This window comes from Amphiura filiformis, chromosome 15, assembly GCF_039555335.1.
Source record: "Amphiura filiformis chromosome 15, Afil_fr2py, whole genome shotgun sequence".
NCBI classification, from domain to species: Eukaryota; Metazoa; Echinodermata; class Ophiuroidea; order Amphilepidida; family Amphiuridae; genus Amphiura; species Amphiura filiformis.
In genome coordinates this window covers 58,072,557-58,099,639 of record NC_092642.1, presented here as the reverse complement: position 1 = coordinate 58,099,639, position 27,083 = coordinate 58,072,557, and the positions used below count along the sequence as shown (strand labels likewise).

Here is a 27,083-nt window from a genome sequence, read left to right as displayed (position 1 = left end):
TACATAACTAATTAACAACAATAAATTAAGCAAGTTTGCAGAGTATACGATTTGTAGAATGACCTTTTGCAAAGTATCAAGGTGTTCATTTTCAATAATATACTTTTACAGTATTGATCTAAATAATGAAAATCTATTTTTAGGTTGCTTCGACCAACAGTACCTCGTCTACCCTTAAGGAGGTATAATAGTCCAATTACCCGCAGACAGTTAAAATACCAAAAATGGAAATGGGCAAGAAGTTCTGACAGTGTTTCAGATGTTAAGGTTATTAATTGTTTTAAACTGTTGTGATTTGGTAGTTCACAGCATCTTACGAATGGTAGTGAGCTTTGGCAAAAATTGCATTGCTCAATTCATAGCGAGCGTATAGAAGAATTAAAATATCACATATATACTTTTATAGGTGCTGCGGTTCTTGAGTTACGTTGTGAAGAGGGCTGAAACAACAACACTTTTGTAAAACGTACATAACTAAATAACAACAATAAATTAAGCAAGTTTGCAGAGTATAGGATTTGTAGAATGACCTTTTGCAAAGTATCAAGGTGTTAATTTTCAATAATATATTGATCTAAATAATGAAAATCTATTTTTAGGTTGCTTCGACCAACAGTACCTCGTCTACCCTTAAGGAGGTATAATAGTCCAATTACCCGCAGACAGTTAAAATATCAAAGCCACCAACCCTCGTGAAGAAAACAGAACTGGAAATAAGGAAACTTGCTAGAACCATGAAACTTGCATGTACTGTGACACATGATGCTCCCAATATCCTTGCACACGTAACTGAAAAACAACTACTTAGCAAAATCTCAGGGTTACGGTAGCCCTAGATATTCATCAAATGCGACCAGTGAAAGTCGACAGTGGATTCAAATGGTGAAATTTAATTTTCCTGTGAAGTTCACCGTGACAATCCATTCAAAATGCAATGAAACCAGAATCAAACTTGTCAGCAGATATTGATGCTTTAGGAAAAATATCCTAGTGTAAAAACAAAATGTAGGTTGCTCTCAATTACTAGAAATTACAAATGCAATGATAATGTAAACATATGTACACTAACCCTGCTTATATATTTCAGTAGTTTTCTTCAACAAAATTGGATGATATTCAGTGCTAGCAACTTATTATTCGTATACAAAACTATGTTAAAAGTGTCTAATTTGTGTTCCCTACATCAAAACATAGATAAAGACATATTTGTAGCCATGTATCTGTCAAAATATGCTATCACAAGCAAAATGACGTCATTTTGGCGGCCATTTTGAATTTCTGGCAACTGATAACTCATACATGGTACTCTAATTCTTCTTATAAGTGTCAAAGTTGTGCGCCCAAATCAAAAAACATATAAGAAAGAGTTATTTTAAGCCATGTATCTATTAAAATATGCTATTACAAGCAAAATGACGTCATTTTGGTGGCCATTTTGAATTTTTGGCGACTGAACTTGTACAGGGTACAGTTAATCATCTCAGAAGTATCAAACTTGTGTTCCTCAACCCCAAAAATATAAAACAAGGCACATTGAAGCTATGTATCTATTAAAATATGCCACAAACAAGCAAAAATATGTCATTTTGGCAGCCATTTTGAATTTTTGAATAGTAGGGGGGTCAAACGTTATCGGAGGTCAAAAATTTTGGCGGATTTGTGTTCTACGGCAAATTTGGCCATAGAAACAACTCGTTTCAAAAAAATGATGGTGATTCGCCCAACCCTATTAATAGTAACGCAAAAAAGTACAAAGTAGCTCATCAGCCATATCCATTGAATTGAAGAAATAATATAATTTTAAATTCAAAATGTAAAGAAACTATATGCAGATTCATAAAATTGGTTTAAAACTTTACATGTCATGTTTACAGTAATGAAAGTCTGGAAAAGCTTCCTAATGAGTTGGCAAAACTCAAAAACTTGATCGGACTGAAATGGCCAAAAAATCTCAAAGAACCAGAAGAGGTAGTAGAAATTATCCAGCAAGAAAGATTACCAAGGAAAGCAGACCAAATTCTGTTGGTGCTGAAGAATCTATTATACAAGAGTGAGCCATATCGAGGCATGAAAATGATCATAGTAGGACCAGCGGTAAGTATTATTTCATTCATAAGATTACGTATGCGTGAATCAGTATTTAGGGTTGGTGGTCTTTATTTCCTTGAATGGGCCATTATGTCCCTATTCACAAAGGGTATACAGACATACTTCTGGCTCGAACAGGTGTGCGGCAAACCGAAGATGTCTCGAAACTACCAACCTGCGACTTTATACTCATTTCGTTGTGGCATGTCACGTATGAACTATAAGATGTGCATACCATTTGCCAGAGAATACTCGCTGATGAACATCCTTAAGGGGGTACTACACCCATTGGATTTTTTTGCGGGTTTTCTGCATTTTGTGGAGAAATGAGAAAAAAAAATTGGTCAAAGTGGTATGCAAAATGAAGGGCAAATCTTCTCGTTCTATTGGTGGCATCGGTATCAATGTAGCTTACATGCTTTTAAAGGTAGAAGCTCGGAAGAGGTACATAGACCTCGATTCACAAAATCGAGTTTCTTTAGAATTTCAGAATTGATACCGTTAATCCAATCACTCACACTTGTTAAGCATTTGTGACAGACGCTAAAAGTATAAAAATTATTTTTTGGGAAATTAATTAATTATGCACAGCTTTGAAAACATTAATATGCATCAATTTCATGTTATCAATGAAATTAAACTTATTTCCCCCCTTTTAGTTGACAATGATATGCAAAATTTGTGTTCGCAAGGCAGCATATTTGTTTCAGGTTTGATAAGGTTGAAATTAAAGAACAGTAAATGCCTTGGTTTTCAGTATTAGGTGAATTTTTGCTCAGTTTTCTGAGGAAATACGGGAAGCTTATAAAACATGATTTATAATGCATTTGTAATGTGAATCGGTATGTTCACAATGATAACAGCTAAATGGGACACCCTATAGTTCACGTGTATTAACAGTTTCGTCACTTACCTGTACCGCATGCTGAAATCATTCCACTTTAAGAAAATCCATTATAAATCCAGTATAAATCCATGAAACTCACTGTATTCGCTTGCCGAAAGACTTCCGCATACATTTTGTACAGACGCCATGATTTGGTTTTTCTAGCGGTGGGCGATTCGATACCATTTTGGTATCGGTCAATTTCCGATACAATACTTTTATTTTTATGGAACAAATATTAAATAAAAAATCTTTCATTCTCTATTAGCGACTTCAGGTAGCGAATAAATTGTGTGTGGTAGGCCTATAGGGACCGTCGACCGTTCACAAACACTTGCTGGGGAGGCTGAAGCAAAGAAAATTCATCACAAAAAATTTTCTGGGGCCCCCTTTAGCCTACAGACCTCCTATCATTCACATTTAAAAGTGTATAGAAACTAGTTTACGCTAGGAATCCTCATTTCATACAATTTTTAACAATGTTTCACACACCCGAAGTTTTCGTGTTCTTGAGCATTGTAAAGTTGCAATGTTCGAATCCAATCAAAGTAGGCCTAATTGCAAATCTTTTACAAAATATTTTACAAACACCACGGTTATATGTTATGAAAGATTTGAAACTATAGCCAATGTATTGGTTTTGTTTAATGTTTACAATTAATTTCAACACAAAAATTGTGTTAATAATGTTTTAAACTTAAATTGTCAACAGAAAGAGTCAGCTGATCATCAGGTTTTATGTCTTCTTTTAACATGAGTGGAAACAAAGGAACCCGAAGAATGTGCAAAGTTATTGACTTCGGCTAGCATCTTAAATTTCAACTCTGAGTCAAAAATAAGCTTTGTTTCATTAATTAAAAAGAAAGTTGTAAAGTTGTTGTATCTTGTTGGTAAAGTGAAGTTTGCTACTGGTTTTATTATTACCTGTGTTGCGATTCGAAATCCCACAAAGAGTAAGTAAGTTCGTTATTAAATGTGGTAGGCCTCAGTACCCCCTCCAATCCCCAACATAGGCCTACACATGGACTCAATTAAGGCGCGGATTCAGGTGGCTGACGCCCCCCCCCCCAAATAAATAAATAAAGAGAAGAGAAGGGGAAGAAAGGAGAAAAAGAGAAGAGAAAATGGGAGAAAATGGAGGAAAGGAGGAGAGAAACTAAATTGCACGTAATTGAGTAGGCCCATGTGTAAATAACCGCACAGTCGGGACGATTGGAAGTAGGTCCTATATAGAGGCCTGCGACTAGGCATTGCTTGAAGGCGGGTCCTCAACCTAAAAGCACGTGAAAATTACTGCGGGTCCGCCGATATGCAGGGCCCCTCACATTTTGCCACCAAAGTCAAAAATTAGGACGGACTCCATAACGACTTCATCGATTTATGCATGCTTTAGTAATTGCCAATCTCAAGTTTTGCAAATTGATTTCGGGCCCTTTTTCTGTTTAAAGCAATTGATTCAAATAGTAGTGTAAAAACAATGCACCGAATGGCTTCAATTCGACCTTCATTTTGCAAATTTTTCAAACTTCTCAGGGGGGAACATCCCCCTCAGACTCCCCCTTGCGTATAGTGGATAAACATATGATCATTTTCGCTCTTCTTCCAACATTTGCAAATTTAAGCCCAATTTGCGGTATAGGCTTACAGGGAAAACTTGTCCAAGGAAGGTTTCATGGACCATCATTTTACAAATTTGCGGCTTTTTCAAACTAAAATTTTACACACTAGTACCAAAATGGTCCACCAAATCACTTCAATTTAGTCTTCATTTTACCCTCCCCTGCGTAATCGATATACAAGTGGCCATTTTCGCTTCTGCTTTCGCCGATTTATGTTTAAAACAATTTATAGGCCTACGATAATAGGGAATTCGAAACTTGTCCACGAAAGGCTCTCACAAATTTTCGGCCGCCAAACTAAAATTTTACACTAGTATATAGGCCTTGGCATAATAGTGCCAAAATTGTCCACCAAATCGCTTCAATTAGATCTTCATTTTGCACACGTTTTTTTTTTTTTTTTTTTTTTCTGAGGGGGAACACACCTCCTCAGACAACCCCTGCGTCGCGCAAGCTAACTCCGCAACCATTTTTTTCATTTTGTTTTATTTTTTCTACAAATTCGACCTAAATCCCTGACTGCTCTAGTTCGACAATGGGTACCAAAAGCTGGTATCGCCCATCCCTATGAAGATTGACTACGTACTCTCGCTAAATAAAAAATCCCTTAAAAAGGGATGAATAAGCGTCCTTATCAACCAATCAACTTTTAAGACAAATAGGTGAAAAACGATGTTTTTTCATAATTTTTTTAATTTCACATGATCCGTGCATATATCGCCTAGCTATAAATGAAAAAATATTTGTTTAGACCAATCAAACCAATATATGGGTGTAGTACGCCCTTAAAGGATGTGGAATGAGCGTTTGGACAGTATTTTTGTGGGAGATGAGAGCACACCAGAGATATCGAATTGCATTCTGAATACGAAGAATGTCCTTTTGATATCAAATAATTTTGATTTTTTGAAATTTGCAATGTAATACGCAGTTTATGGTAAATAATTAAAAATTGATGTTATATATCAAACATTTTTAAAATATCAAATTTTTATAATATGTCATAAAATTTGTATTATATTGCGAATTTCACAAAATGAAAATTATTTGATATAAGGACTTTCTTCGTATTCAGAAGCAGTTCGATATGTCTGATGTGCTCTCATGTCTCACAAAAAATACTGTCAAAACGCTCATTCCACATCCTTTAAGGATGTCCACCAACGAGTATTCTCTGGTAAATGGTATGCACATCTTATAGTTCATACGTGACATGCCACAACGAAATGAGTATAAAGTCGCAGGTTGGTAGTTTCGAGACATCTTCGGTTTGCCGCACACCTGTTCGAGCCAGAAGTATGTCTGTATACCCTTTATGAATGGGGACACAATGGCCCATTCACGAAGGAAATAAAGACCACCAACACAGTAGCCAGGACGTTTCTAAACTTCCAATTTGCGACTTTATGCTCATTTTGTGGTGGCAGTTCACATAATACGACACCAATACACCGCAAAATCGTTGCATATATTTTACGATTTTGCACCACTACGCAAAAGTTTATTTTGATGAGTAAACGGTTACCATAAAACTTTACTAAAGTTGGTCCAAGTTTAGCCTATAATAGTACGTATACTTTGCTCAACGTTCGTTAAATTTTGCATTGTTACTAATTGACCCCATATATTGTATACTTTGACCCCATTTTTGCTGTGTACGCAATATCTTTCATGGAACGCATATCGCATCGCATGGCCCTATTCGGTACTTTTGTGTGTAAATGGTTCATCAACTGTTGCTTTACATCAAATATAAGCTTCAAAACTCAATGTTACAGATATGTTCGACTTTACCATACTTTTTACGTTCGTAAGATAAACTTTCTTTAAAAGTTGCACCTGCGCAAATGAAGTAACCTTTATCTATTTTTATCTATCTCAATAATTATAGAGAGGAGGAAAGACTGCGTTAGTTAGTAGTCTCATAGACGATCATCATTGGCCGGTAGAAGATGATCTTGTTAACCACATACCAATGGACCTTGACCAATCCCTCTTTCAAGCCACCTATCATAAAGAAAAGGGTGCGTGTTGTAAAAGTTATTTATTTTTAATGATGATACAACTTTCTACTTTCGAAACGGCTTCTGTTGCTGAGTTGTATGACAATGAATGATCGATACACGTATAGTCAATAGAAGTTGACTGATTTGTCTTTTTTGTGTTTTAAGTAAGGAGTGGCAGTTTCAAAGAGCAATCAGTGAGGTGTTTGAACCCCGGACCTCTTTATGTAGTAGATAAAGGGTGAGAAATAGACCATTACCATGGATAATCGGCGTCTTGTTGAGGTATGGTTCGAAGGCGAGACCCCGAAGGGGTCGAGCCTTCCGAGCGACTAACATGCGAACCATACCTCAACAAGACACCGATTATATGGTAATGGTATGTTTTGAACCGTTTATCTTACATATACGGCGAGCCAAAATAAACGAATTTGTTGTAATAGTGTATTCATTTTCCAAAAGACAAAATGTAAAAAACTGATGTATTATTTTGTAAACGTTGTGGGTTTTTCCCAAAATAAAAACACCCCGAGATAGTGTAGTATTCTTCCCATGTGTCCTGCGTGCGAGTCTACGAGTCTATATTAATGACAAATGCAAATGATTTAATCAAATCAATACAGAATTGATCTCAATTGTAACAACTGTATTTTAAGTGGTTTGGTAGGTTATTCACTTACACAGTTAATCCGCTGGAGTGTATTCACCCCGTGACCATTGTAATTCAAATGATTAATGAATAATGCAAATTGTATAGAGTTGTCAACGTTTGGAATACGATCTGTTTCAACACCATGAAATTTATATCTTAGAAAAATGTGAGTATAAGCAGATATTGGAAAAACCTAGTAACGTTGTGTCCAATGGTGCTCCCCATTATGGATAGGTCACAGTAAGGCTTTGCACCCCAGCCTCTTGACTTGTAATGAGTACCGCAGGTTAGTTTGCGAAGCTCCCCTGGTCGGGTAGTATCCCGGGGGTTCTTGCCTAGTAGCTAATTTGCATGGACCGTTGAGCGTTTTGGGTTTGGTAAGGATAAAGACAGATTCCCTTCTAAAAACCAATGGGAAGTTTATATACATGTACTGAGTATACATTCAACGAAACTGTTAATTTTTTATGAATATTTATATTCGTTAAATGCTAATTAAAACTAATTTGCATAAATTTAACTCGGCTCCAGTGGTGTTATAAATACGGTTAGTATACGGACTTCGGGAGCCTTCTATAATTTTCTCTTGTCATGTGACATTTGCATTTAAATCGAGCTGTAAATGCATTTGTTCCGTAATTCTATCCGGGACTAGTAACCAACTCAGATTCTACATATATGTTGTGATACTTTCCATAGATTTTCTAGAATGTCAATGGTCTTCCTTTTGTTTAGCTCGCTGCCCGAGACCGTTATCTTGAGCTATTATGTTGATGGTCTCTGGGCAGCTAGCTACCTCCATTACTCTAGGTAATGGTCGAGGCAACAAACCTTAAACAAAAGGAATACAATGGATAATCTGTGAATAGAAAAGGGCTAGACGTATATTACTAGAAAACGTTGCCAAGTCTGAGGTTGCTGGGACATGTGTTTTGACGTTGTATGCATTAAAGCCATAATGTACGATCTTAAAATATGAAATGGTTAATTTTTTTCAAACCTAATATTTTTTTGCATATTTGTAATGTTTACACATGTCCCAACTTGCACCTAAATGGAATCGGCCAAATTTGCTGTCTTTGTAGGTCAACAGAGCAAAGTTCGACATATTATCATAATTTAAAAATTATGTATTATGTCCTCCCACAGAACTGCATGTTAAATGGCAAAATAACCAGTGGGGTTTCTTTCACTTTACCATGTTATTTCAAATTAAAATGGACAGCAACCCAGCCCTTCCCGGTAGAATTGGTATTCTTTATTTTAAACATTGGGTTAATATTTTTTTTTTTTTTTTTTAAGAAGAGAGAAACAAAATCGCATTCACCATTTGGGATCTCAAGGGAGGTGATGTATATGATACAATACAGCCATGCTTATACACGGATGGATGTTTGTACTTAGTGGTATGGGATGGCAGCGAGGGAGCGAAGTCGGTAGAAAATCTCAAACACTATGTCGCTGACATCAAGGCAAGTAACTATCTCCGCACCATCTTTATCAATTCTAACATTTATGTGGCCAAGGTAATTTACTATTCTTAGTGGATAAGGGGGTTTCTTTGAACCTCTCGTTCAGAAATCGCCTTTTCTTGTAGTAACTCACACCATGTATCATGTTGTGCCAACACGAAAAGAAACCCTTCGAAAATAAACCCATTGAATACAAATGATAACATTAATAAAAAAACGTTTTACAATAACGCGATGTTCTTCATTAAAAGAAAAAAAATAACGCGTAGGCGAATATTGTAGGCTGTAGTAAATTTGATAGCAAAAAATAATATCAAAGACGTTATCATGATGTTACGAGCCGTAATGACTCAAGGCCAAAATCACCTTTTACCCGAATTCGCACGAATGCACAACAAAAATGCATTGTAAAATCTAAGGCTAAAAGTAAAATATGATTGACACATGTACATAAACAATTAGTGTACAAACAATACAATCACATTTTTTAATTACCACTAATTAACCGGTAGTCTTCTTCTTGGTGATCATAGAGTTCAGTTGTAATGTTTTGGACGGCTGATGTATATCCTGATGTATAACATTGGTTCAAATGTACGTCTTTTGAAGCACGATGACCAACACATAGAGAGCCTCTTCTGCAAAGAGCAGACTCAGTTGCTTTCACCTATATACTCACAATCTGTTAATAGACCATTCTGTCACATTCAGCTTATTTTACAATTTCCAGTAAACATTAACCTTTCTCATTACACCACTTCCTGTGGTTTTCCAAACATGATGTCATATCCACTTTACAATATCGGGGATTCCCTTAATGGTGCAATACACTGCACATTTGTAGATAGCAGGGGATTTTCCAACTATCCAAAATTAGATATGATTTGTTTTCATCAATTTAATGCATGAGAGGGATTTCCCCATGACAAATTAAATTACTCAGGGCACATCGCAATGATCACATTTAGTATCACATGTTCATTCTTTTATCCATTTCTATTTAATTTGATCCATTTTTGTTTATTCTGTTATAGCAAAGAGCGCCAGAGAGCGAAATCCTACTAGTTGCTACACACTCCGATAACATCCGAATGAAAACCACTCACATAGGTAATGGGTAATTGTAATAAAACACCTAACACGGAATAATTAGCCTACTGACTAAAAGACAAAACAAGTACTGCTATCCTGTGATAATAACGAGTCATGTTTTCACCCGTGTGTTTTACTTATTATTCTTAATGGCAGAGGAGCTTCGACAACGAGTATCGAGAGATTTTAAGTTGAACATGCAGCTTGTGAGCTCATCAGGTGCCAAGCGATCATCTGCTGATGGCATACAGACGCTGAAGAATACTATCTACCAATATGCAGCCAGCGCCACGATGAAAACACACAGATCTAGACAAAACTCATCCAATGTTGTTGGCAGGAAGGTATGTACAGGAAGGCCCTGCATTTGCATCTATTCTGGCAACATAAACACGCCACATGATGCGTTTTGAGCCATGTTCATTATGCCGCAGACTCATTAACCAAATCAGTCCTACTTCACCAATGGTTTAGGGTGGTAACAACCATATGGCCAAAGCTTGCTTTCAGTACGGCACCTGGAACCAGGTGTCAACATTTGATAACCAATAGCCACACGAGAATGTCACTTCCTGGAAAGCTGGACTGGACAAATAAACTTCTCAATAAAAGTTTGGAGAGGTTTTTAAGCATCTATATCTCAGATTATTTGTGACATGTCCATATCGTGTTGCATATCAATGGACAGCGACTTTATTCTCCTTTACAATGACACCACATATTGAAACAATAACCTTTTTTACAGCTGAGTACACGTCCTGTGAATGTAGTGGGGTCTCAAACAGAATGTGCCAAATTGACTATTATTCTGTGCTCAAACAACACTAGTCACTAACCTCAATAGCGGGTGGGAAAACCATACGCAGCCTGCAGCCACAACAGCCAGGCACCTCACTGATCACCAGCCTGGTCACAAGTTGCTGTGGGACGGCATTTCATTCTTCAACAAGTAAGAATTCGTCGCAGGACATTCAATGTGGTTGCAATGGCTACTCTGGCACGTACAGCACGAACAAACTGGTCCCGCAAGTGTTCAATCAGGTTGAGGTCTGGGATGATGGCAGGCCGTTCCATTCTCTCTTCTCCCATATTCTGTAGTTGGTTCTGGGGGCGAGCATTGTCATCTTGGAGGATTGCATTAGGTCCCAGATTGTGAACCAGACTGCAGCTTGCTGCACTGAATAATGGTAAATTTGGCATATTCTGTTTAAGACCCCACCCACTAAATTCACAATACGTGTACTCAGCCATTACATATATCCCGAGTTTGATATAATAGAAACTTTTCAAAATGAAATGGATAATCTTGTAAAATAATGAGTCAGAGATCTTGCCAATTCTAATAGTTACATGTTACAACAAAACGAAAACTACTCATTTCGATACGATTATCGGTTCAAAGTATACCTACTTAAAACGAACAATATGGGCCCTATATCATATTTCATCAAAACGATTTGTTACGGGATAAAAAAATAAATGAGTAAATATTCAGAAATATGAATAGTGTTAAATTAGAGTGTATGGTTTATTTTTGTTATGCATGTATTTTCCCTTTTGTCAAAATTAAATAATTTCCTAGGTGCCGAGATCCTTCCTGCAAGTGAAAGCAGAGCTAGAAGAAATGACAACGGCCATTATACAGACCAACATAATAACAAGATCAAGACTTCAGGAAAAGATCCACAGACATGTCATGAAAGATGTAGACAGTGAGATCATACTTAGGGAAGGTACGTTATTTTTTGGGGGTCGCGGCCTCTCCAAAAGGGTCGCGGGACTTGCCGATTTTTAATACATCTCCGAGCATTAAAGTGCAGAGTACCAACGTATTGGTCATGTTATCCCATTAGTGACTATACATGTATGTTGACATTGCGTGTATTATCTGGCAGACTGGCAATTTTCTCGAATATATCTTCCGAATTACATTGATCATGTTGATAAATTATTGACGAAGTAAATGTCAACCCTTTGCCGTTGATGTAGGCATGTGAGATAAGATGGCCGATGTGACGAAGAACATTTTCTTGATCTGAAATAGATGTTATCCGTGTTCTATGAGTTACATAGCCTATCAGCGACTGCTATACCTTGTTTAGGATTTTCAAAAGAAGTACCTACAATGTGCAACCATGACTGTTTCAAAATAGCACGCCAAAGTCATGCAGGTAACTCCTAGGTCTTGCATTGAATTGGTTTGAATGAGGAATACTACAGGAACCAACGCCTTTTGTTAGAAGTCACACATGAGTAACGTGGATAATCTCTATTGACATGATTAAGCCAGATACCTTCTGTTATTCGCTGTCGTAGTGCACGTTAGTAACCATTGGTTACTACTCCAAGCCTGGGCTCATACACCTGTTCCGAATTTTGATATGCCATAAGCTTTGTGTTGTGATCATTTCGATCAGTTGTTCGTAACAAAGAAAGCGTGATCCAGTTGACCTAGCAACGGCCATATTCTAACGTGCACTACGACAGCGAATAGCCTATGTATGGCTTGTACCTCATTGTGACTAGGCAACTCTTCCCAATTAAATTTAAGTGAACGTGTGATTTATGTGTTTCATTGCGTAGAATGAATTTAAATCCTATCTTAGCTCTGGAATTCTTCAGCATTAGCGGGACCGTTCTAGTGGTTAGGATCAGAAGCGGAAGACAGCTGATCATCTTGGACCCTCTTTGGCTCTGTCGGTTCCTTTATAAAGTAACTCAGATCAACGCGAATAAGTTACAAGAAGGTTTATGTAGACGATCAATCCTATCGGATATATGCTCCCAATATGGCTCAAAAGATCTGGAATTTTTCTACCAGCTGATAGAAGGCTTGGAAGTAGCCTTACCAGTAGATAGGAACAGGTATGAAAGTGATGTGTTCTCTATATATGGGAAGAAACTCAAGACGAACGTAAACGCGATACGTACCTAAACGCGGAATGTCACGTGATGTCGCTGTAACCAATCAGCACTCTTGAAGTGCGCCAAATTGACACGCGTTTACATACCGCGTTTACGTTCGTTCATCTATAGTTTTCGACAAGGTTCTTCAGCGGTCTGCCAATTTGGCGCTGTTTATAGCGTAAATACGAAAGAGTGGTTCTGATTGGTTGATTGAATCACGTCATCATCATATCGGCACCTCATTCGCCGATCAAGGAATAATCAGGAAGAGCAGTCGGACACCGCTGAAGGAACTTGGCGAATGCTATAACTTTGCTGTCTCTGCTGACACGTTCACCCCACACGCAGACCTAAACCACACGCAAACGCACCCCACCCTTACGAGCGATGCACGTGTACACAAACGATTAATATTCACACACCCTCAAACACCCAATCCCACACACCCCAAGCCCTCCCCACCACCAATACTACCACCATGCACACACCCTCAAACACCCAATCCCACGCACCCCAAGCCCTCCCCACCACCAATACTACCACCATGCACACACCCTCAAACACCCAATCCCACGCACCCCAAGCCCTCCCCACCACCAATACTACCACCATGCACACACCCTCAAACACCCAATCCCACGCACACCAAGCCCTCCCCACCACCAATACTACCAACATGCACACACCACATAAACACTGAATACAAAAGCACAAATACTAAGGCACCAGAGACAAATTTGTTCGATCTTTGGATCGACCGTCGATGCTGCTTCGATGCTTGTTATTATTAATTTATCAACTAATTAATCAGAATTAACGCTAAATTTATATTGGTCAATATTACTACAGGTGCATATTATTAGTTTATCCCAATTAACCATAGTCAATTTATTGATTTCATAAATAATAAGGATCGACCAAGCATCGATGGTCGATCGAAAGATCGAACTAATTTGTTTCTATCGCCTAAGTAATTGAATATATTCTACTGTAAACTTTCCACTTAAGTGGGTGGGTGTATGGAGGTGAGGTATGCGTGTTTATATTTGTATTCTATCTTCCTCGAAGAAGTAACAAAAGCACAACATATTAAAACAAAACAGTATCGTTTAGAATAATGTCTTAGTTTCAGAATCAATGCATTCTTGATTATACCAATTTTCTCTTAGAAAGTATTTTTGGATACCGGCTAAGTTGCCAAAAGACAAGCCAGCAGCTACATTCCCTAATGACAATCTGCCTAGTCTACGTCGCTTCTACAAGTTGCCGTATACCCCGCCTGGATTTTGGGTTCGCCTTGTCTCAAGACTTGTTGTAAGTCTAAAACAGACCGACGAAAAGACGAAGGCGGCGACAGAGGTAGCAAGAAGTTTCACAGACGATGATACAATTGAGCAATTTCAGCGTCCTAGGACCCTATCCAGGTAGCTATAATTAAAGACAGAGATAAAAAGAATTTATCGCGTCTGATGTCACTGTCAATTACGATCCTTGATTGGTTAACACAGGTTAATCAGCGCGTAAAAGGAAGACCGATCTATCTGGTGCTGATCGGAGAAAAGGAATAGCATCAAATGGCGAAAAAGTCCGTACTTTTACAAGGCAAAAAGCAGCATTTGAGATGGTTTGCATGTCGAAAGGTGCAAAATTAACAATAAGACGCCCGGTTATAAATCCGCGTTCAGGAAGTCATCATCACGACACTTGTAAACAAACCGTGCTCGAGTTTGATTGACAGATGACGTCAGACGCGATAAATTATCTTTATCTTTGTCTTTCATTATATTATAAATTATTTTCAAAGTTAACCAATGATAATAGAGAGATTGCGATGTTACATACGCGCTGCGTGGACCGTGCGTTTTATACGACGTTTACAACGGCGTTCTATATTGCTAGTCTCGGTTCCAAGCTGGATTGTGATCATTGTCACGAAGGAGAACAAGACGGACTGAATAAAGATCTGATCTAGTCAATGGAGGGTGACGCGCTTGAAATGGTCACCGGGTGCTATGCCTACTTCAATACAGCATGCTTTTGATTTTGACTAAAAACCAAATTTAACATTGCTGTTTAAAATAAATTGTATTTCAGTGCTTCCCAAATAGTATGGTTGCCAAATAACATATATTTTGGTAGATTAAGGACCACTACATCCATATATCATGACTTTACTTTCAAAATGAGACTTTTTCGTGGTGAAATTTAGGCCCGTTGCATGAACCACGACATGCTGTAAAAATCAGCATATTTCAACGTAACCCGTGCGTTTTATACGACACGTAGGCCTATAACCATTACTCTAACCCCAACCCTAACCAGGATTTTATTTAAAACACAGGTAGACCAGAATTGTTACTTTATTTTTTTTAATGTAACGGTTTTCATTGAGCATATTCTTAGCCATAATCACGCTTGCAGTGATGCGTGTTTTTGTATATTTCTTTTTTCCTACTAAAGAGATCACCTTGAAGACATCGTCTCCGGACTAAACCTGAAGCTAAAAACCTGGATGTACTGGCAAGAGGGTATCTTAGTTATCCACGAGACTGGTAGAATTCTAGTAGAGAAACACACATTTAGTGACGATATCCATGGCATTAGCATACTGGTCAAATCAGAATGGTTCAAGGAGATGGGCTTCATTGTAGATCATATTGAGAATTTGATCAAGGACTGGTATCCAGGTATTTATATTTTGTAAGAATTTATAGCTCAAATGACACAAAACTAATCTTTACTAAAGTTAAATGTGATATTTTTGTGGAACAAAAAATTCAACATCTGCTTAAATATGAACATTTTTCCACTCAAGGAAATCATGAAGTTTATTTTTTACGAGGCTGATTGCTGTCGTTATTGTCTTCAAATTATACAATACAAAGGGTTTTAGCGCTGGTTCACAAACGGCGCGGAAGTGAGAGTCCGCGTTGACACATATGAAATCATGATAGACAGGCTGGTTTGAGGTTTACGAACCATACCACAGCGGGAATAGTTCAGATCGTTATTCCGAAGGACCGTTATTCCGAAGGGTTGTTATTACGAAGGTTGATTACTCTGAAGGGTCATTACTCCGAATTTACAGCAAGGATCGTTATTCCGAAGAATTAATACTCCAAAGACATGTTACTCTGAAGGGTCATTACTCCAAAATTCGGAGTAATGACCCTTTGGAGTAACAAACCTTGTTCTAAATTCAGAGTATTGACCCTTCGAAATAACGAACCTTCACAGTAATAGCCCTTCAGAATAAAGAACCTTCGGAACAAAGACCCTTCGGAGTAATGATCCTTCGGAATAACGAAGCGTAAAGTAATAGGATTAGCATCAATAACCAGTAGCCTATACCAGCCATTCACCGTCCTCCGCTGAATACCGTTGTGAATGATGTCCCAAAAATATCCTCCACCCCCACCATTATGTCAATTCGCCAGCGAAGTGGTTACATAACTCCTTGGTTACAGGATCACGCACCTTTTGGAATTGGTAATACATGCCATAGACTTTGTGTTGCGATCATTTCGATCGTGGTGCAGAATTCAAAAGCGTGATCCAGTTGACATGGTGATAATCGGATTACACGTAACACTTCGCTTCCGCCGCCACTGCATTTTTATGAAAAACGGATGGGGTTTTGAGAGCCAAATTCAAAACGTACTTTCCGCCATGTTGGCACCTGCAAGGGATGTTTAGATGTTCTAGCAAATATGTATTACAATAACTATATTATTTTAGTGTTCAAAAATGTCATTTAAAAATGGCTGCTTCGGTTGCATTTTAGTTGATGCAAATAATAGTAGAGATTAGAGCTAGAGCATCTTTGACATTCAAGTTTATTCATGATGCACACGTGATTCAGTGATTCCATGAGTTAAATTAAAATCTAAGAATCAGAAGAGAATGGACACTCTGATTCAGTACTCTCTAAATATACACCGAGTGGAAAGAGTGGAAAAAAGAGTGAGAGAGTGAAATGGAAGACAACCCCTTTTTTAGTGGAAAAAAATCACTCTAAAGGGATTTTAAAAAAGTATTCTGTGTACTCTCAAGAGTGAATATTGCCTAGAGAAAATGTACTTTCGTCTATTTTATAGAGTGTTTCCACTCAAAAACGGGTTGTCCTTCGTTCAACTCCTTGAAAGAGTGGAAATTCACTCTTTTACATTTAGAGAGTAATGTGGTATTCCAACCCTGGTGCTGATTAAACAATAATTATTGATTCTTTTGAATACTACAGGCCTATCGCAAAGCATGCAGCAGTCGAGTTATGACGAAGACAATTCTAAAGTGGAGCGTCTTATCCCATGTCCTGCATGTGCCGACACGTCAAGTATCCCCAGGTCGTCAAAAACGCACTACTATAAAGTAGAAGAGCTCACAATAGCAGCTACATACAGCGGACAACACCACATTGTATGTGAATTTACCAAGATAGACATCCCCTTGACGTCATTGGTTCCAGATATTTTCTTGAATGATCTTCAGGTAACTACTATATTTTAATGCAAGCAATCTCAGTTTATGAAATACATGACCTCTACTTGTGAATCGTGCGCATAGAACATGGAAAAGATATACATCGATTACAATTGTATTCATGAACTGTATACCTCATTTGACTCATTTTCAGTTCAGCATTAACCGAATCATCTGTTATTTGTCAGGTCCAGGTTCTCGTAAAAGCTGAGCTTCCACATGTGAAGTTTACCGACGATAATCGCCTCGGCAAAGGTGGTTTTGGTGAAGTATACAGAGCTACACACAAAGGTGACAATGTAGCCGTCAAGACGCTGCTATCTACAGGACAATTCACTGATAAGGTAAAATGCGCAAGACTAAACAAATTGAACCGGTAACTTTTTTGTCTGTTAGGGTGCCCTCTCCAGTGTTCATCATTTACGTTGCTTCTTTTCTTAAAATTTGCCATGTTTTTCCATGTTTCAATGACTATGACATTTTAGTGCTCCCAATGGGATATTTCATCTCCAGTGACATGATGAGATACCCAATTTGCTCTAGCGTAAGGTCCAAATGGCGTAATGAGTCACACAAGAGGAACTCTATCTAATCATCACAGGTGAGAGTCCACTACACGTGTTATGCTAAAGGCATTATTTTAACCCGCGTCTTTCATCAAGGTCACTAATCCATGTATTCCTGGTGCAATATCATACATGATTTATCCACCACCTCACCATGTTACCCGGGGTTTAGGGGTACTGGAAGATCAAACTGATGAGGGCAAGGGGTTGGGGTGAACCCATTGGTATTTAGTTTTGCTCTTACGTACGAGAAGGTGACTTCAAACTGGATCTTAGTAAAGTGTGTGACCAAAAATAACATCAGCAAAGACAAGGGTTAAACTACTACCATTTTTGAAATAAGAGGTAGTGCCGAGAATTAGATTTGGGTTTTGGTCTAAATCTCGAGTAGATCAGCTCGCGGCCAGGAATTATTTGACACCTGAGTACAACTGAGAGTCTACTGAGTATCGTGCTTTGTCTTGTTTTGCAGAGTTCTGCTTTGGACAGATTCGAAGCATTCACACTGATAGAAAACTTTGGCCAATTTCGCAGTGAGGTCGCCATGATGTCCAACTTACAGCATATGCACATAGTTCAAATGAAATGGGCATGTATTCAACACCTGGCGTTTGCAATGGAATTTGCACCAGAAGGTGATCTCAGCTCTGTACTGGAAAAGAAGATGTCTGATTTCAAAAATCGCCATGTTGGATCTACAACAATCCATGACACAGTGCTGGATCGGTTTTTGACGTACAAGATAGTTGTTCAGGTAGATGTGCCAACCGAGAAAGAAACTCGTACATAAGGTTTTTCATCCCATTCTATCTAGGTGTGTGTTCATCCGCATCTGTCCCTTTTGGGCTCACCAATAGGGCCTTTTAATGAAACGTAAAAGCAAAAACAAGGCTAAAACAGAAAAAGAATGAATTGTCATGCAATACGACCAATTTAAAATGAAACAGAAAATCTGAACTTGAAGTAGACTCTGTTAAAATGAGCGATGTATTAACCGACAAAAACGCAAAGCTTACGTATGTTTTAAAATAGATGAAACAGATAATATTCCCCCTCTTTCAGGTTGCGGTTTAACTGGAAATGTAACATCGATATGCAAATAAGCCTTTTAAGGCTCATTTACTTAAAAGTAACTGGACACTTTCCTTTACTAGCAAGTGCTTTACGTAAGGATTATAATAGTTTGCTGTAAACCTTTGACGAGAGCATATTTTAAGTATACATCGCGTATATATTTACTGTGTTGAAACAAAATTGTCTCTGATTGGCTGCTGAGGCGATCTGCTGTTGCCGAGTGGAATTTTATTAAGGAAATTTGCGCCGTACGCGTTGTTAGCTCTGACTTTACAGCATCGCCGTAGTACGCACTCGCCAAAAGGTTTACTGCAAAATATTATATTTTGTAGTTTGTCATCATGTATCATCATCTTTAACCTATCTAGATGGCGTCGGCGGTGTCATATCTCCATAGCAACGAGCTAATCTACTGTGATCTGAAGACCGACAATGCTCTAGTGTTTTCATTAGACTCCAACGATCCAATCAATGTCAAGCTAACGGATTATGGTATTTCCAGACAGCTTATTGGAATAGGAGGATTTGGTGATGCGGGACCGCCAGGATTTTGTGCTCCAGAAATCCTGAAACATGACATTTTTGACAACAAGGTATTGTGAATAATGCGAGAAAATATAACATTTCAAAGCATCAATCCCTAATTGCAATGTAATTTGATATTTTGAGTGACTTTAATAAGGCAGTTGTTCAGATGGCCTACATCAAAGAAGTAGTCCCACTTCTGATTTTCTGGTATATAACCTGCATAGCAGGGCTGGGTGCGCTCTGATCTCGTTCATAATTACCTTAGCCACACAGTGAAGCCCATAATCTATCTGGACTCTGAAACACATTTGGAAACAGATTCATCAGGATTGTAAAGTAAATTAAATCCAAAATTTCTACTCACTTAGACAGTTTCGCTTACAATAAGCATGCTTGCCTGTATGAAGATAAAACCAGAAAGGAACATAATGAAGACGCAACAAATCAATTGTACGCTTTTGCTCTTAGCCCTTGGGTCGAGAAATAAGAAATTGGGAATTCTTATTCAGTGTCCCGATACAAAGGCTGTTGTTTCTGATGGATTAAAATGCATTCGCTTTTTCAGGAAGTAATACGAGGTAAATTTTTTCCTGAGAATAATCACACATATTTTTTTTTAAAATGAGACAGTGCTAGTAGTTTCAATCTTATTTGTTGATTACTTTCCTGCTATCCAGGCTGATTGGTTTTTTTTTTTTTGGTCTTATACCATATACTCTGTGGTAAATGGCCCTACGACGACTTGGAAAGGAGTGAACGAATGACAGCTACAATCAGAGGCATCAGACCAGATTTCAACTTCTGTGGCTACAGGCTGGTTCCATCACTGCCCAGTCTTGAGATCTTAATGGAGGATTGTTGGCAAGACCAACCAAAAGATAGACCTGGTGAGAAACAGGTCATTGCAGCTCTCAATGATGCAAGCATGCTGTGTTTTCGGAAGGTGGTTCCGCTGGAGAAGGACAAGAGGTTTCAGGAAACATCAGTGCTTGGAATGTTTCCGGATAAGGTAAGAATAATGTTGAATAACTCCGGTCGAAAGCGACGAACTAAAGTATCGATTGCTGACAATGGATCATGTTGATTTTTTCAGCACATGCTTCAAATTTGGTCTCGAAGAAGCCGAAAGTTTGTCAGATATCATCAGTTTGATTTTGAGAAAGTATCCACACAGAAGCGAATCATGCCTGTAGAACTGCCCGAGGCCGATACAACTAACGTGATATCGGCTCATGTACACGACAATATTCACGTACTTGAAACTATGGTGAGTACAAATGTACCCTAGTCGCTAAGAAGTAATTTAACAAGAACTAATAGATTAACGTGTGTGTATTATGTGATACAAAGTCATATTTTCAACACTCAATGGACAGCTAATTTATTTCCCGTTACAATGACACCACATTTGAAACAATCACCTTTTTCACGGCTGAGTACACGTCTTGTAAACAACACCAGTCACTAACCTCAATAGTTGGTGGAATCCATACGCAGCCACAACAGCCTGGCACCTCCTCATGCTGCTTACCAACCTGGTCACGCGTTTCAACCAGAATCCGTCACAGGTCATTCAATGTGGTTGCATTGGCAACTCTGGCGCGCACAGCACGACCAAGCTGGTCCCACAAGTGTTCAATCGGATTGAGGTCTGGGCTGATGGCAGTCCATTTCATTCTCTATCCTCCCATATTCTGTAGTCGTTGATTACCTTGGCTCTGTGGGGGCGAGCGTTGTCATTAGGTCCCAGACTGCGAAGATATGGGATTGCAGCTTGCTGCAAAGAATAATGGTCAATTTGGCACATTCTGTTTGAGACCCCACTACATTCACAAGACGTGTACTCAGCCGTGGAAAAGGTGACCGTTTCAAAAATGGTGTCATTGTAAAGGGGAATAAATTAGCTGTTCATTGATAAGCAACACGAACATGTCACAAATAATCTGAGATATAAATTAGATTCTTGAAAAAACTTTAAGTTGAGGAGTTTATTTCAATAAATGCATCGTTGAATTTCCATTTTGTATTTTGAATTTAAATTTCGGGAAATCACGGTAATGTTAAACCATATTTAAAACACTCCATGCTGCAAACTGAATAGTATTGAAATAAGTCAATTTGGGGTACTATAGATATACAATTAGGAAAAAAGACAATTAAATTAAATTTCAAATAGCTTTAAGAAGTTTGCAATGTCTAATCTTCTCTTGAAATGTTTGAGGTACTAACAGCAAATGTCAACTCAGATCTGGCGCGAGATTCGACAAATACATCCTAAGATATATCTTAAGATATACGGTATCAACCTCCCTATACATAGTGGCTGCTGTGCCACGTTGTAAAACCATGGGTCGATAACAAAACGGAGTTTTTTTTTATCGCTGTTTCACCACACAATAGGCGCAAGTTACCATCAAATATCCATCTTCAAATTGATAACAATGTTATCATTCCCTCTGACACTGTTCGCAATCTGGGTGTCCTCTTTGATGGTCAGCTTTCCATGTCAACCCACATTACAAGCTTGTGTAGTAATGTCACTTACCATCTTCGTAACATAACACGTGTACGCCGATTCTTAGACAGAGACACATGCCACCACATCGTTAGGTCGTTAATTCTTTCTCGTCTCGACTATGCAAATGCAGTTCTACTTGGAGCAAACGCAACTGACATCGCGAGACTTCAGAGACTGCAAAATTGGGCGGCAAAACTAATTTTCTGTGCAAAGAAGCGTGATCATGCAACACCGTTCATCAAAGAGCTCCACTGGCGTACTATCAAGAACAGAATAACATTTAAAATCCTTGTCATTGTTTTCAAGTGCCTAAATGGCTTTGCTCAATCATACCTTGCCTGCAACTTGTCTCTGTACTCACCTGCACGAACTGGCTTACGATCTTCAACTGACACTACCAGACTCACTGAACAAACTTACACACCTCGCACTCTTCAATCTGCTGCCGACAGATCGTTCGCATATGTTGCTCCTCGGTTGTGGAACACTTTCCCACCTGCTCTGCGTTCTGTGGCATCACTTCAAATGTTTAAGAAAGGACTCAAAACACACCTTTTCACACAATGATTTTCTTTTGTTCCATATTATTTGCTTGCTTTTATTTTTGTTTTGTTATTTATTATAATAGTGTATCATCACACACGCTGTGATCTCTATGAAACAGTGTGTCATAAATACTTTGTATGTATATGTATGTATGTATGGGTCGTGACCGCAGCCACATGCGCTATGCATTAGCGCCAATCCGGCTTGGGGTGTGTGGGGGCCAATCGGCATGAATTGTATGAAAAGAACAAAAAATGGGTAATTTTACTGAAAAGTGGGGGAGGATTGACGCCCATAGCCAATTGGGATGCGTACGTTTGGCTACACCGTGACTACACTGCCCTGGGTAGCATAATCGGGAACAATTAGGAAGGTATCCTAAACTTCAGATATATTCGCCTTCTGCCTTCGTCGCGGGTGTACGGTATGGTTCCAATAAGCCGCATGCGGTACGTAAGGATGTTAAAGCACACCCTCTAAGAGAAATATAATGTAAATCCACACCATGGTTTTTATTTATCTTACAAGGGTCGGGCACTTCACATTTATGAAAAAATCCGAAATGAAAGAAAAGCTGCGACTCCTGCATTCCATCTTCAAGGGAAGATACCGACAATGGACCCTGTTGAATCCATGTGTTATCAACCTCTGAATCAGGTGAGTCACGTGCGATGATGCGAGTCATGTATTTCAAGATGCCAGCAATTGATATATATACCCCCTATTTTTTTAACCTTTTTATTAGGGCTCAACAGATTATACACTCATAGAAACGACTTGTTGGCGCAATTCAAAAGGAGTAAGTTTGGACAAATCAAAAATAGTGTAAAAGTTGCCAAAACAAAATTCATTTAAGTTATCCGAACTTAAAAATGCTGAAAAAGCTGAAAAGTTCCGTCAACTAATCAACTTTGTTGGCATTACTTAAAAAGTTGATGTAATTCGTTGCGTCAACTTTTTAAGTAATGCCAACTTCTGAATTCAAGTTCAGGAAACTTAGAAAAATAAACAAGGTTCAAAGAACCAATTAGTTGAATTATTGTAACTCAACATGTAAGTGGATGTAACTCGTTCATATTAAGTTACTGGTACTTATTGTTTTGAGTTATTCCAATTTGGTACTTTGTTACTTAATTCACGTAATTGGATCATTTCCTGCACAATTAGCAGTATTCAAATATTTATTTTTGCAATCAGTGCAAAATTGTGTATACTATAGCACACCTCTAGAAAATTATGCTGACCTAGTTTCATTTTCTGAGTTGTAACAACTCAATAAAGTAAGTGCAAATGAGTGCGACCAACATAATGATATCGAGTCAGCGTTTATTACTCAAAATTGTACGCGTTGGCAAGTTGACGCAACGACTTACATCAACTTACTGAGTAATACCAACGAACAATTTCTATGAGTGTAGGGTCGGATAGGTACAAAAATAAATCTTTCTTTTTTCAGAGTTTTCGGCGACTTTGAAGAACCACTGGACCTATTCTGAAGCGCTAGAATTATTCACAGCGAATTTGAAAAACATTTGGAAAAAAATTACAAAAAAAATGCAGTTTGTTATCCTTAATATGGAAACCATTAACTTGTGTTTACCTCTTCATCTATCACATTATAAATGCATGGAAAACCAATGCATCTATAATATTTGATAGATGAATAGGTAAACATTAGTTAATGGTTTACATATTAAGGATAACAAACTGTAATTTTTTCGTATTTTTTCTACATTTCTTTCAAATTAACTGTGAAACTCGTTAAAAAAAACAAATTAGCCCAAAAATTTAAATAAAAAAAAACCTTTTTTTTTCTTAGTGCCGGTCCGTGCCGGTTAGTCCCAGAGGATGTTTAAAGACATTCCCACAACACAATGGGGTTTCTGACCTTGTATGTCTGGCTTTTGTAGACATGTGGTACAGTTGATCATGCCTTGCATTTGAATTGTGTGCAAATATCTGGTGTTTTCATCCTATTATTTAACATTCATAACATCGAGACTTAGGAATAAAATTAATGCAATGGGACAATATGAATGTTTCCTGTAAGAAAATCAAATATCAGTCCTAAGTCTCAACTATTAGCTTGTTGGCTGCAGTTTTAAAATTACCATTTTGTGTGTGTGGCAATGGGGACTTTGCCCTTAAAATTAGGTTATATTGATCAAATTTCCCAATCATAGTGCATTGTAGGAATGCCTTTAAGCCTCCTCTGGGTTAGTCCCGACCGGTGTAGCTATATAACCCTGACGGTAACTGTGACATGAATGTATTATATGGTACTAATCATGAGTTCCACTGTTATCCTGAAGAATGCTTACGTCCTCACATTAGAGCGATTGACGCACAATAAATTCAATAACATCATTGAAGTAGTTTAGTAGATAATTAAATCTGGTCAACCAGAAAAACTCACTTTTTGGTCAGATGGAATCACCGACGTTTCGGCCAAAACCTTTGGCCTTCCGAGGTCAATCGATGAGGAAGTTGCTTGATGACCCGATCCCAACCATGTGACAGATTAACTCTATCGCCCCCGCTCCTGATCGGCTCATCAAGCAACTTCCTCATCGATTGACCTCGGATGACCCTAAATCATCCACCCAGCTGAAGGACAAAGGTTTTGGCCGAAACGTCGGTGATTCCATCTGACCAAAAAGTGAGTTTTTCTGGTTGACCAGATTTAATTATCTACTAATTGGTCAAATCCCAGATGATATACACAGTGTTATCATTGAAGTAGGCTAAAATAAAATATCAATTATTGCCTTTTCAGAATCCCGAACAGCAATCAAGCCGAGGTCGTCTCATCATTGGCTATCCGCGTAATCGGATTCAAATATACGAGCAAGACCACAACGGTAACTGGCAATCCATACTCTACCAAAAGATCACTCTCCATTCTCAACAAGAAGCTCCATGTCGCAATATGCAACTGGTTGCAGACGACACTCAGCTGTGGTTTTCTTGCGGTAACACTATTATCGTATCAAACCTAGGGAAAGAATATGATTTTAAGTCCCAAAATGTTACCCATCAATTCAATGTAGTTGTAAACACAAGCGCGGTTATAACACATATAGCATCTCATTCGGGATTCATGTGGTGCCATGTCATGGATAGTCTGAAAGCAGACTACACAAGTCAGATAGTTCAGATTGATATCGCTAGCAGACGATGTGTCAAACGGTTAGAGTTCAAAGGTCATGAACAGATTGGAGATAGATTAGACGTTGCCGAGGATAAGTTAGAGGCGATGGGTAATCCAAACCAGGGGAGTATAGGGGATGATCTTGAAAAGGATGATGAAGACGTAGTACCATATGTAACTTGCTTGCGAGTGACAGATTCTCTTGTGTGGGTTGGGACAGCCAATGGGAAGATCCTGATCGTTGATGTGAGTGAAAGCAACTATGGACAGGTAGTTGGTGTCTTTTCACTTGGAAACCGAGCATCAAATATCAGGTCACTTGTTGAAGGCGAAACGGAAGGTCCAGTCAGGTATATTGCTCTTATTGGAGATGATAAACTGGTAGCGTGTCAAGAGGTCAAAGGTGATAGTTCAGTGGTGAAGGGCTTTAGTTCAAAGTATAGGTTGGTTGTGTGGGATAGGTGGAGTTTGGAACGTTTCCGTTGGTTTGGTCAAGTGAAGCAGTCATTGATATCTTAAGATATCTTAACCAAGCGTATGTTTGATATTCTAAAACATATTCACAAACATGTATTGTGAGTGACTGTTAACAAAATACCATAAAGATTATGTATACAGTACTTTGGAACTTAGCAATAGCCGTGTATCACGTTTCTCAAGGTTATTATTTTCTTTTGGTCAATATCAATAGACTGCCGTGATAGTTTTCGTAAAATGCCGAATAACAGATTACTATATACCGTCCCTACATAACACGTGAGTACGCGACGGAGCAGTGACTTAGACAAAAACGGCTTGAACTGTAAAAAAAATTGATGTCGCCCTCTGTAGTGAGACAAAATCCAAATCCGCGGACGCGAAGGTTTATAGACCTTTTTCCCTATTTGCCATCATACACTATTCCAGTGGGGTACTTCAGCCTGTCGGGTGTCGCAAAACACATCATCCCTCCTGGGGTGTACAGAGTTCTGTTCATTACAAGCTATTACATTTTGGAATACGGACATTTCGGTTGGTGCCGTCATCGGAAAAAGGAATCACGAATAATGACGCATGGTGGCTTATACCTTTCGGGGGCAAAAAACAACATTTCTATGACATGGGGTCGTCAGGAAAAAAGTTTCCTCTTATTGAAACCTAACCTTCAGCACGTTTTATAGACCTGGAGGTGAAAAACTTAATGACGGGACACGCAGTGATATACGGTCGGCGCCCGTTTCATTTTTTAAGAGATGAAAATAAAACGTAAACAATAATCTCTTACACAGATGTTCTGCGTCGCTCCGTAACTGTCACTCGTGTATTCAATAAATACATAATTAGTAACATAGATGGCCTTTACGAAAATCCACATGGTCAGTATACCCATATTAAGACAATATAATTGTCAAGACCATCCGATGCACAACATCTATGTGGTTGATGGACTACGTCATACCCCCTGGAATAGTGCAGTATGGGAAGAAGGGAAAAGGGTCTATAGTTGAATGCTATTCGCCATT

At 38.4% G+C, this 27,083-nt stretch overlaps 1 protein-coding gene across 1 annotated transcript in view; it reads left to right on the top strand.

The window, feature by feature from the left end:
- Window positions 1-26,175, top strand: part of LOC140171063 (leucine-rich repeat serine/threonine-protein kinase 1-like) — a 37,636-nt gene extending 11,461 nt beyond the window's left edge. Inside the window, 17 exon segments of the mRNA XM_072194238.1 lie at window positions 1,875-2,094; window positions 6,485-6,617; window positions 8,551-8,774; window positions 9,755-9,830; window positions 9,969-10,156; window positions 10,641-10,761; window positions 11,395-11,524; window positions 13,964-14,143; window positions 15,180-15,406; window positions 16,960-17,207; window positions 17,393-17,542; window positions 18,237-18,518; window positions 19,207-19,431; window positions 20,044-20,059; window positions 20,062-20,375; window positions 20,460-20,637; window positions 25,343-26,175. Coding sequence (XP_072050339.1) covers window positions 1,875-2,094; window positions 6,485-6,617; window positions 8,551-8,774; window positions 9,755-9,830; window positions 9,969-10,156; window positions 10,641-10,761; window positions 11,395-11,524; window positions 13,964-14,143; window positions 15,180-15,406; window positions 16,960-17,207; window positions 17,393-17,542; window positions 18,237-18,518; window positions 19,207-19,431; window positions 20,044-20,059; window positions 20,062-20,375; window positions 20,460-20,637; window positions 25,343-26,100 — 3,670 coding nt within the window. The 3' untranslated portion in view covers window positions 26,101-26,175.
- Window positions 26,176-27,083: the final 908 nt, after the last annotated feature.